At 35.2% G+C, this 12,776-nt stretch overlaps 1 protein-coding gene across 33 annotated transcripts in view; it reads right to left on the bottom strand.

The window, feature by feature from the left end:
* The window catches only part of CYLD (CYLD lysine 63 deubiquitinase), a 72,200-nt gene that overhangs the window by 17,524 nt on the left and 41,900 nt on the right, over positions 1–12,776 (bottom strand). For all 33 annotated transcript variants that reach the window (XM_086349497.1, XM_086349505.1, XM_086349514.1 and 30 more), the window contains 6 exons: positions 9,540–9,919; positions 8,485–8,650; positions 7,353–7,494; positions 5,547–5,669; positions 3,226–3,317; positions 2,362–2,428 (listed from right to left, as the gene is read on the bottom strand). In XM_086349497.1, the coding sequence (XP_086205623.1) occupies positions 2,362–2,428; positions 3,226–3,317; positions 5,547–5,669; positions 7,353–7,494; positions 8,485–8,650; positions 9,540–9,919 (970 nt within the window). The remainder of the gene's footprint in view (positions 1–2,361; positions 2,429–3,225; positions 3,318–5,546; positions 5,670–7,352; positions 7,495–8,484; positions 8,651–9,539; positions 9,920–12,776) is intronic.

Here is a 12,776-nt window from a genome sequence, read left to right as displayed (position 1 = left end):
CTATTTCAAATCCCAAAAGATGATGCTGTTAAAGTGCTACACTCAATATGCCAGCAAATTTGGAAAATTCAGCAGTGGCCACAGGACTGGAAAAGGTCAGTTTTCATTCCAGTCCCAAAGAAAGGCAATGCCAAAGAATGTTCAAACTACTTATAATTGCACTCATTTCACATGCTGGTAAGGTTATGCTCAAAATCCTTCAAGCAGTTTCAACAGTATGTGAATCAAGAACTTCAACATGTACAAGCTGGATTTAGAAAAGGCAGAAGAACCAGAGATCAAAATGCCAACATTTGCTGGCCCATAGAGAAAGCAAGGGAATTCCAGAAAAACATTTATGTCTGCTTCATTGACCATGCTAAAACCTGTGACTGTGTGGATCACAACAAACTGTGAAAAATTCTCAAACAGATGGATATATCAGACCACTTTACCCCTCTCCTGAGAAACCTGTATGCAGGTCAAGAAGCAATAGTTAGAACTGAATATGGAACAACAGACTGGCTTAAATAGAGAAAGGAGTACAAGGCTGTATATTGTCCCCTACTTATTTAACTTATATGCAGAGTACATTATGCAAAATACTGAGCTAGATGAATCACAAGTTGGAATCAAGATTGTCAGAAGTATCAACAACCTCAGTTCAGTTCAGTCGCTCAGTAGTGTCCAATTCTGCAACCCCAGGGACTGTAGCATGCTAGGCCTCCCTGTCCATCACCAACTCCTGGAGCTTACTCAAATTCATATCCATTGAGTCGGTGATGCCATCCAACCATCTCATCCTCTGTTGCTCCCTTTTCCTCCTGCCTCCAATCTTTCCCAGCATCAGGGTCTTTTTAAATGAATCAGTTCTCTGCATCAGGTGGCCAAAGTATTGGAGTTTCAGCTTCAGCATCAGTCCTTCCAATGAATATTCAGGGCTGATTTCCTTTAGGATGGACTGGTTGGATCTCCTTGTAGTCCAAGGGACTCTCAAGAGTCTTCTCCAACAGTTCAAAAGCATCAATCAACAACCTCAGATATGCAGGTAATACCAATCTATTGATAGAAAGTAATGAGGGACTAAAGACTCTCTTGATGACGGTGAAACAGGAGAGCGAAAAAGCTGGCTTAAAACTCAATATTCAAAAAACTAAGATCATGGCATCCGATCCCATCACTTCATAGCAAACAGAGGGGAAAATGTGGAAGCTGTTACAGATTTTCTTTTCTTGGGCTCCAAAATCACTGAAGATAGTGACTGCAACCACGAAATTAAAAGATGCTTGTTCCCTGAAGGAAAGCTATGACAAACCTAGACAGTGTAATGAAAAGCAGAGACATCACTTTACTGACAGTGGTCCATACAGTCAAAGTTATGGTTTTTCCGGTAATCATGTACAGATGTGAAATCTGAACCACAAAGAAAGCTGAGCACTGAAGAATTGATGCTTTTGAGATGATCCTGAACTGTGGTGCTGAGAAGACTCCTGAAGAGTCCCCTGGACAGCAAGGAGATCAAAACAGTCAATTCTAAAGGAAATCAACCCTGAATATTCACTGGAAGGACTAATGCTGAAGCCGAAACTCCAATATTTTGACCACCTGATGAGAAGAGTCGACTCACTGGAAAAGTCCCTGAGGCTGGGAAAGGCTGAGGCAAAAGGAGAAGAGGGCAGCAGAGAGATGGTTAGATAGCACCACCAAACTCAATGGACATGAATTTGAGCATACTCCAGGAGACAGTGGGGGACAGGGAAGTCTGGTATGCTGCAGTTATGGGGTTCCAGAGTCAGACATGACTTAGCAACTGAAATAGCATATTAGCAAGATTCTTCAACAAAATAACCCAGACTAAAATGTCAAAAGGTCCAGCATTCAACCTGGAAAATTCATCCACTTAGAATATCTCATGAAGAACTTCACTGCATGAGATTCAAGACTTTCATTCAAGATGCCAGGGAAAAGACCAAGCTATAAAACTGGGAACAAAAGAGCTGATTTGAAGCTAAATTCATTGAGTGGTGTAGCCAGAAACAGTGCTCCCATCATGTTTGACTGAATTCAAATAAGATTCTCTTTAAAGGGTTCATTAATTTAAATTACAAATATATCTATATACAGTTTTATAAGAAAATGACTTATATTACTGGGGTTAAAATTAAAAGCATAAATTTATATTGGATTTGATCTTCCAGTTAAGTATGATACTATTGAGAAGACTGATTTAAATTAATTTGCAGTGTAGGAACCTAGCATATTAGGATCATTAAACAAATACAATATTAAGTAATCACTAAGAAAATCAATTTTACTGAATGATGGCAGTGGAAATGAGGATTGTTCTTTTTTTCCAATGCTTATGTAACAATTTAAAATTACCTGATTTTTAACAATGGTTCTACTCTTAAAATATGATGAAACAGGATATTCAGGAATTCTTCAGGATCTAGTAGAAGATAAAAAATCAAATAAATCACAGACAAAATTTTTAAACCATTCTATTTTTATTTAAAACAGTTATATTCCTATATAGAATTTCATAATCAATATTATTTCAATTAAAAGAATAGTTCTCAAGTTTTCCTAACAAAAAAAAATACAAAGGATATTTAAATGTTATGAGAAAGTATTATGTGCCAAGTTTGTTATAACTTTATTGCATTTTAAATAATAATTCATATATAGGGAAATAATTATAGGGGAACTTAAGTATGATCTTATTTTTTCTGTTATTTAAATAATTATCAAGACTGTAAATATTATAGTTGGTTACAATATACTGTTAACACATTCAAAGTCAGTAGTTGAACCTCTGAGGAAATTCATTAGCTAATGAAGAGATTAAACATTGTCTCTGACCATAATCTTAAATCCTAATCAGTCATTTGTAACTCACCTAATAATAAGGAAAGCTAAGTGGGAATTGTGGGTAATTCAGCACAACTCTTCACCAACGAAAAGAAAAAAACTCCGAGTATCACTGCTGGAAGGAAACTCTCTGTATGTATTCATAATATACTAAAACCAGTCAGCTTATTAAAGGGGTTCATTATTTCACATATCACTCATTTTAGAAGAGACAAAGTATTTATAAATAGGGAAGAAAATTGTATATCACAAAGAAAAAATTATATTTTAAAATAAAACCCCCAAAACGACACAGACATAACATTTCAGCCAATAATTTAGCATTTATGCCTTCAAGTTATTTTTAAAGCAAATCCTATAAATTAAAACAGTCACCTTTTTCTTCAGAGGTAAATCCTGATGCAGCCTCAACTTTTTCAAGTATCTTCCTCAGTTTCATAATCTTTGTTGCACATACATAACCATATCTGTTAGTAAAAAACTATTAATTCTAGCATACATATTAATATAACATTTTATTGAAGTATATTGTTGGTTTACAATGGACATAACACATTTTAATAATCATGTATTTCTTATATAAACTAGTGTCACAAATCAACATGCTTATAAGTATTTTTAAAAAATACAATTATAAGCTTCTTCTTGAGGTTTAAAAATTTTTGATATAACTATTATACAGTAATAAAAGAAAAAATAATTTTAATTTATGATGACTGTTTTCTCTATGTCCTTAAAGAATTAAAATATTTATTTTACAAAATAGAATATACAATTTTGAGAGAAGGTCCTTTTAATACTAAAGGATGAAACAGCTACCAGGGGAAATGGAAAAGGGCAATGATAAGAAACTGAAATTCTAAAATCTGCAGTCAAACCAATTATCATAATTACATTTTCTCTCATCTTTGTCTGAATACAGGAAACTCACTCATTAGCTCTTTGCAGCCAACACATATTGAGCACCTACCACTTACACAGTAATCTAACCTTTTGGTCACCAAGAATACAAAAATGAGTAAGATTTAAAAAAACAGGGTATCTGCCTGTGAGAAGCTTTAAATGGAGAAGGCACAGGTTCAGTCCCAAGTAAAACTAGTCAGCTATAACCTAGATTTGACTGCTGTAGACAAAAAGAATCTTGATCAAAACAGGGCATTTGACAAGTCTCTTGCTGTGGACAGGGTGACAAAGTTTAATTAACCATGATTCTTAACGAGTTGGACAACAATATTCGAAGAATGTTTATTAATGGACTTATGGTGTTTTAGAAGGAAATAAGGAAGTGGTCACATGCCTTAATTTTGGATTTAATCTGTCTTGTTCTAGTATCAATCACTGGGGAAAGGAATAGATAGTATTTTAAAAATTTGTATTTATACAAATATAATATAAAATGATGTAAAAATCAAGACTCATAATTATCTCAAGTGAAAACTACAGTTTTTTTATCATAATAGAATTTAAGGTAAACAAAAGATACAAGTGGAAAAACTATTCACCTATAAATATACCTTCCTAGTCATGTTATATAATAGGTCTTTCTGAATGCTCATTATATTTCAGTGTTCTGCATTTTGCAATCTTATATCAAGATATTTATTAATTTCCATTGTTAAGAAAAATATGTCACAAAATTTAAGTGTAGCTTAATATGGACTTTACATAGTTTTCTCTCTGTGTTCCTGAAAGAACAGATTTATTTTGTGATCTACAGCCCTGATTCTTCATAGTTTAAATTTTATAATGTGACATCATCTCACCTTCCTCCTACCGCTTTCAAAAGCTCTTACTAGACGTCTTGTACTTCTACCACTACAAATTGCTCTTGTGGCCAAAGAAAGACATATTTTTAATTCTTAAACTAGGAAACGATCAAAAACATCACCTTTTTAAGGGAGGTGGAGGGAGATCCAAATATCTTCCTTTAACCAAGAAATATGTCAGTAAAATATATCTATTTTACATACAAAACTATTAAATATTCACTACTGCATAAATAAAATATTTCCCTTGCTGCTATTCATTCAGATAAAATTAAGTTTAAGAAGCCAGATCATACCAAGTAGTCTAATAAGTATGACTGTGCTCAGTCACTCAGTCGTGTCTGACTCTGTGCAATTCCATGGACTATAGCCCACCAGGCTCCTCTGTCAATGGGGATTCTCCAGACAAGAATATTGGAGTGGGCTGCCATGCCCTTCTTCAGGGGATCTTCCCAACCCAGAGATCAAACCCACGTCTCCTGCATTGCAGGCAGATTCTTTACCATCTGAGCCACCAGGGAAGCCCATGAATACTGGAGTGGGAAGCCTATCCCTTCAGGGGATCTTCCCAACCCAGGAATTGAACCAGGGTCTCCTACATTGCAGATAGATTCTTCACCAGCTGAGCTATCAGGGAACTTTTTAGGAATTGTGTTGGAGAAGGTAAAAGTCCCAGGTGCCTTATAGCACCTTTACTGAGTGTATACTACCAAATGGTTTCAACATTTCATGGCATGCACTATGTGCCACACTTTGGTCAGATGTTAAAGAAGGGCCAAAAGTCTTTTTAAAAGTTAATACTTCATCAAGAGAAGTAATTCTCTCCCATTTATCATTAAATGAAGGCAGAGGATAAATTAATTACTGTACCAAGAAGCAGCCAATAAGACACCATCTAAAGGGAAAAATAACTACATATCTTCTACTTACATTCTCAGAGGATTAACGATTTCTGTCCTCAGGAGTTCTTGAGTTTCACTATAGTATTCTACGTCATTCTTTTCTTTAGGTCTAAGTAACACAGTATCCAGAACGGAACTAAAAGCAAATAAGCTGCAAAATAAAAAAGAATACTTTTCCTCATGCTGGAAGTATACTCGTTTTTGAGAAACACATACTAAAAAGAAAATGAAGAGAAAAATCACAAGAGAGAACACATAACATACAAATCAGTGTTTTTCATTAATACAGGCAACCAAAACTCCTGTCAGGTTTCCTATGGCTCACTCATTAGGGCCTAGAAATCCTCCCAGGATAAGGAGAATACTAATATCAAGAAGGTAAACTATAGTGCTTCCCTGGTCCAGTAGTTAAGAATCCACCTTGCAGTGCAGGGGATGCCGGTTTGATCCGTGGTCTAGGAGGATCCCATATGCGGTGGAATAACTAAGCCACTCTGCCACAACTCTTGAGCCTGTACTCTAGAGCTCTCAAGCCAACGCTACTGAGCACACACACTGCAGCTACAGAAACCTGTGCACCTAGAGTCTGTGCTCCACAACAAGAGAAGCCACCACAATGAGAAACCCATGCACTGCAATGAGCCCCTGCTTGTCACAACTAGAGAAAGCCTGCAAGCAGCAGCAAAGACCCACCACAGCCACAATATAAAATAAATAAATAAATCCTTAAGAAAGAAATACTGCTGCTTAGTTTAAAAAAAAGAGAGAGAGAGAGGGAAGAAGAAGGTAAACTATTGATTGGCAGTGTTAAAGGATAAAAATATACCTACTGGGAAAAAGTTCTTTGCAAAAACTGAAAGAAAGCCTACAAATCTGAGTTAACAAACAGACAACAGAGAAGAAAGTCTGGAAACTAACCTCCCAGGGTAAAAACATTGCCAATACGCAACCCATTCTAGATATTATACTTCTTTCTTGTCACACCCTTTTGCAGAGACCTAAATTACTTTAAATGTCAAAATCAATTGGGACTAACAGCAGTTATATGCTAACATCAAAGAAAAAAGAAAATTTGGCTAACACAGAGTTTTATCAGAAAATCTGAAGAATATTACATCAATTCTTGCTTTTGTCAACACTTCAATGAGACTGAAAATATTCTGCCCCCAAAATGGCCCTCCACTTTTATTCTTCTTCCTGCCTTTGAAATTTTAACATCTTATTAACTTCCTACTTCTTACAACATGGCTGTACCAAGCTGGCAGGTTATTCTCAATTTAACTAGCAGTGTACTTGGTTCAATCTTCAGAGCATAAAAATTTTTGCCATGTTAAATTGTTCAACTTTGAAATAAACTACATATACAAGGGCAACTGCTTCTACTGAAAATAATTCTTTAAAGCAGATTTATGATTGCCTCTACTTAGTAAAACAAACACGCAAATCAGTCAATGACTTATGGCAAGTCCTGTTATTTAATTTGTGCACAAAGATCCTGTACTTATTCTCTTCAGTCCTTTGCTTTCCCACATACACTCAGAATATCTGCTCCACCGGTAACACCACCATTTCCTCTTACCCATCATTCACTGCATGACTTCTTGTACTCATTTTTTGGATACAGGCACATAAGACAATACTCAGTAGTTTCCCAGGAGCATATAGTGAAATGCAAATCTCCCTTTCTGTCCTGAACCCCAGAGCCCCCAGTTTCTCCACTCAGAGCCAGCTGGCAGTTCCTCCGTTTCTCTCCCTCCTTCTACCTCCCTCTCTCACATACACACATACCCGTCCCCATGGCATTATATTCCTAGTGCATTAATTTTAAACTTACCAGAATAAGGTAGAGTCTAAGTAACAAGAATTGTAATGACCCTGGATACCTTTCTTCTTTCCAATCATTATCTCTAAACCTTCTTTTTCCATTTTTGGTGGAGTATTTTCTTCTACTACTTCACTTAAGTACCCTCCAAATGCTGCAAAGATAAAAATGAAAACAACTCTTTCAAGCTAATATAGTATATATTCCCATACATATTCCCTCACTTAAAAATATCTTTTTGTATTTTGACACACAATTTATTACCCAATTTAAAACTAAGCTAAAGGTAGGTTTTGGTTAATTATTATTCAGCCTGGCTTATAAAAAATGCTAACATTCATTTTCAACCTTACTTCTTCCACCATTTAAAAAACACTTTAGAGTATCAAGCAATGTAAAAAAGCATCTTTGCCAAGCAAAATATTTTGTTTCCCAAATATTTTGTCTGAAGATGTTTCATTTTTCAAGTTGGAAAAGAAAACAAAAAATTTTAAAGTATTATTTCTACTGTAAGAAAACATGTTTTCCATAAAAATAATTTTCCTATTTTTACCTGTTTAACCCTCAAGATGCTTCACCATGATGATACAAAACTGGAAAGGGTTAGTATCAGGAAACTGTCACCTACTATAAGTGATGAGAGGATCAGCCCTTCATCAAGCAATTAAAACTACTTTTTCTAATAATGCTGACTTCTTGATAAGATATGATTATTGAGGTACTTAGACAATACACTGAGAAGAAAGTCATTCTTGATAAGATATGCTGACTAATGTACTTGAACAATAAAGAGAGATGAAAATCAGTGCCATACAAAAGGCCACATTTCCATCTCTACCTCCTGAGCTGTTGAAAATTAAATGTCTGTAATAAACAGAAAGGGAAAAATAAATCCCACTATTTCTCAATTTTTAAGGTCTCAAGCACAGTTTCCTGGCTATTACTTTTTCTTAAATGGCCCCTCTTAGAATAAATGTAACTTTCTTATAGACCAAATAATCACTTTTTTTTTTTCTGATTTAAAAGCCTGATGAACACTGGCAAGAAACAAAGAAACACTGTTACTACTATCTACTGCAAAATGACATGAGATTAGAACTAGAGTCATTTCAGATTAGTAAATAAATGAAAGGCAGGCAAATACCTAAAGAGTTACAGCGTTCGATCTGATTGGAAACTGGCTGCAGGGACGCAAACCTCGAGTCGGGTCTGCAGCTCTTCAGTTTAACAAACAGTGCCTTCTTAAGGGCACAGGTGAAATAGCGAGTGCCCCTGAATGTTCCATCTGTACAACCCGCACATTCATCTTCCTGGAAAAAAAAAGAAGCTTAGACATGCATTATTCTGCATCTTGCAAAGACATATACAAAGAACTAAGACCTATTTACCTTAGGGTTAACTAAGTTAACGTTTCCTTAGAACTCCCTTGTCACACCTGTCCTGAGAACTTTATCACAAAAAGGGGGTTGACTAGTGTTTCAGCCCTTTCAATTTGAGAAATTAATGCCTTATTCCAGCATAAAATCCTCAATGTATTTCTCTTTTGAATACATGCTTAAACCTTCCCTGGTTCACTGACTTTCCTGCACCATTTCCAAAAGCATTAAAACTAGTAGGGAGAGAAGGGCAAAAGAAGCTATTTATTTTAACCACTCAAAAAGAAAAATTAGCATTCACTAGCCTGCAAACCAACAAATTAAAAAATAAATATTTTTAAATAAAACCTAAGTGTACTCAAATTCTCTTTCCTGATTATGAAATGTCAAGCAATATTCTAATTTCCAAAATCCTTCCCACAACCAAAGATTTCAAAATGTCACTAAAAATGGTGATTAATCTTAAAGTCAATGATATAAACATTGGAACTGATTGTATAAGGAAGGTTAAGAAAAAAAAGAAAAAGAAAAACTGATTAAAATTTGCTTTCCTTACCGTATTCTGTTTAATATAATGAGCCTAAACACATTAGCCTAAAAATCTATCTTCATTCCTTGAACATACATCAAACTAACATATGGAACAAGATGATCAGATGCTTAACAGGTGGCAAAGGAAGTCAGGCAATTCGTAATAAAATTTTTCTCTAGTGATGGCTTTTTGACAAATAAAATATTTCACACAAAAAAAATATAATAAGGAAAAATCTGTACAAAACCCCAGATGGAAAAGAAATATAATTTTTAGGTCAAATTAAATTACCAGTTCCAGTCCGGCTAGTACTTCATTGAGGCCTGGTGGCTGACCAATCCAGCGGATTACCCCGTAGAAAGGAGGATTCTCCTTGACCTCAGCCAACGAGCCCACTTCCAGGCCATGTGAGTTACCAGAAGATACGGCCAAGGGTGGACTCTCCTGCACAGGGGCATTGTTCAGCTCGCCCATCACAGATTGAACTGACAGAGAGAGTGGACTGTGGCTAATACTTCCGTTGGTGTTGGGCATCTTTGTCAGACTAAACGGTAAAGAATGAAATCTGTTCTCGCTGGAGAGTGAGTTCATGGAAGGAGGTTGCAGTGGTGGTGAAGCATGCCCAAAGTCTGGAGGAATCTCTGTAAGCGATTTTGCAGGGTCTTCAGCAACTATAAAAAATTATTCTTAATTAGATAAATGTATTCAAGAATACTAAATATGCCCTACATCTTTAAATGTACATACATAAGTCCAACTGCCCACCAGACCTCTTCTAGTATGATCCTCATAAGCATTGCAAACTTACTGTCTCTAAGACAGCGCTCTTGATTCTCCTTCCCCGCCTCCAAATTTTTCTGCCTCAGTGAATGGTTCCCAATTACTCAAACCAAAAAAATATATCATTGATTGGAACTGTATAAGTTACATTCTTTGTCCAAAATATAATCAAGTTACAAAAACTAATATAAAAGACAGCAAAAAATTTAAGAAAGATGCTTCTAACTAATGAATCAGAGAAGAAAGAATAAAGTAAGTTTTTAAAATAAAGGAAAAAAGGAAGAGAAAAAATGAACACTGGTGGAATACAACTAAAGTAATACTTATAAATGAAGTGTATAAACTTAGTTCATTTTAGCAAAAAGGTAAGGTAATTTTAATAAACTCAGCATAGAACCTAGGAAGTTAGATAAACAACAGAATAACCTCGCAAAAAGTAGTCAAGGAGAAAGAATAAACACAAAAACAGAAATCAATGAATTAAAAGACCAAAGTCAAAAGCTGCTTCATTAAAATCACTAACGTAATTGCCAAGCAGGCACTGCCAATCAGTGTTGAAAGAACAAACATCTTAATAAACAGTGCTGAGATTATCAATTATCCATATTTTTAAAAAAATTAAATTGAAACTCCTCTGTCATACTCTACACAAAAACCATTTCCAAATGGCTTAAAGACATCAAAGGCAAAACTACAAACTTTGGAAGAGAATAAAGAAGAATGTTCTTTGTGACTTTAGGGTAGAGAAAAATATCTTAACCGTGAGTATACAAAATCATAAAGGGAAAGACTGACAAGTATGACCACAATAATATTGAGAGCTACCTGTTCAATAAAAAGCACTGTAGCAAGAATAAAAATAAGAGCCACAAATAAGGAGAAAATATTTGTAATCCTTATTTCTGACAAAGAATTAGTACTTGAAAAGGGTCTATAAATCAATTTTTTTAAGAAAGACCAGAAAAAATTTCTCTTTCCAAGAAAGACTCGTAAAGGCAACTCATAGAAAAAGAAACTTAAATCACCAACAAATCAATGAAAAGATTTTTGTTATTAGGAAACACAATAAAAGAAAGTCAAAACCAACACAAGGTATCATTTCAAAAGGCAAAGATCTTAGAACATTAACTGTTGGTGAGAATGACAAGTAAATGATACCCTTACACAAAGCTGATGTGAGTGTGAATTGGCATAACTATGCTGGGAAACACTTTGGCATTATTTAGTAAAGGAAAGATGTGCATATTCCATGCACATATAGTAATTCCACTCCTAGGAACATACCCTAGACATGGATAAGAATGTTAATAGCAGAGTTGTTAATATAGCAAGAAAATAAAATCAATCCAAAAGTCCATCAATGGCTGAATAGATAATTACATTGTGGTATATTTAAATATTTCATAGCAATGAAATGGAATGGAATGATATACAGCAATGAAAATTAATAAATCTTAATCACATACTACAACTTGGAAGACAATAACATGATATCCATGCAGTCTGATTCCTTGCATATAAAACTCAAAACCATGCAGAACTAACAGTATGCTATTTAGATAGACAAACTCATAAAGAGATCATGAAAACCAAGAGAATGATAAACACTAAATTAAAGATGATGGTAGCTCAGAGGAGAGTGCAAGGGGTGACACTAGGAAGAGGTGCCAAGGGGATTTCAAAGGGAATGATACTGTGTTCTTTTTCTTAAAGTGAGTAGAGACCACGAGGGTGTTTACTATACTTAACACTTTAACTCATTTAAGATTCTTTACTCATGATATTTAATCTATTTTAAAGTTATTCTTTTCTTTTCCAAACTCTCAACCCTCCAAGCCCAACACTCAGTTCCATAAAGCAAAGTCTTGTTTCTGTCTCCAAAATATATCCCCAGTGTGTCCAACACTCTTACCCTCTACCACCATCTCCATAGTCGAGGCCACCATCATCTCTCACACTGCAGCCAGTGTTACCTGGTCTCTCGGCCCTCTACTTACCAATCTAATTACCACACAACAACTACTGAGATCTTTTTAAAATTTAAAGATCTTATGTGATCTTGGGTCATTCCCCTGTTTAAAACCTTCAATGGCTTTCCAGTATTCTTTTAATAAATACTAAGCCTCTCACCAATGCTTATTAGGTTCTAGATGATCTGGCTCCTACCTCCTCTCCAGATTCGTTTCATACACCTCTTCTCCTTGCTTACCCTGCCTGCCCCTACTTCCTGTGCCCCAAATATAAAAATGTCTCACTTCAGGTCCTTTGCTATTTCCTCTGCCTAGAATGCTCCTCTCAAGCTCTTTCTCTGGTAGGTTCATTCATACCATCCAGATCTCACGTAAATATCATTTCCTCAAAGAATCTTTTCCAAACCACCCTCTGGGAGCCAGCTTCCTACCAGCCACTATCACCTTGTGTGTCTCCTTCATGGCACATGTCACAGTTGATTATTATCTTATGTGTCTATACATTTATTGTCTATCATAACTAGAATATAAGCTGCCTATAACCAGGAACTTTGTTAGTCTTTTCCATGGCTGGATTCACAGCCACTAAGAAAATACTCAGTATTTGCTTTGTTTTTTTTTTTTTTTTAAATAAATGAATCAAATGTTGCAGAGAATAGCTTTTAAACTATATAAGTAAAACAATGATAGAAACAATGTTCTTTTACAACTAAATTATTTCTATTTTCTAATTTAAGGATGCACCATATGCTTTTATTATGCTCATCAAAATTGAAAT

This window comes from Bos grunniens, chromosome 18 (genome assembly GCF_055505025.1).
Source record: "Bos grunniens cultivar Pamir isolate PY7600 chromosome 18, Bosgru_T2T1.0, whole genome shotgun sequence".
Taxonomy (NCBI): Eukaryota; Metazoa; Chordata; class Mammalia; order Artiodactyla; family Bovidae; genus Bos; species Bos grunniens.
This window is presented reverse-complemented; position numbering and strand designations above follow the sequence as displayed.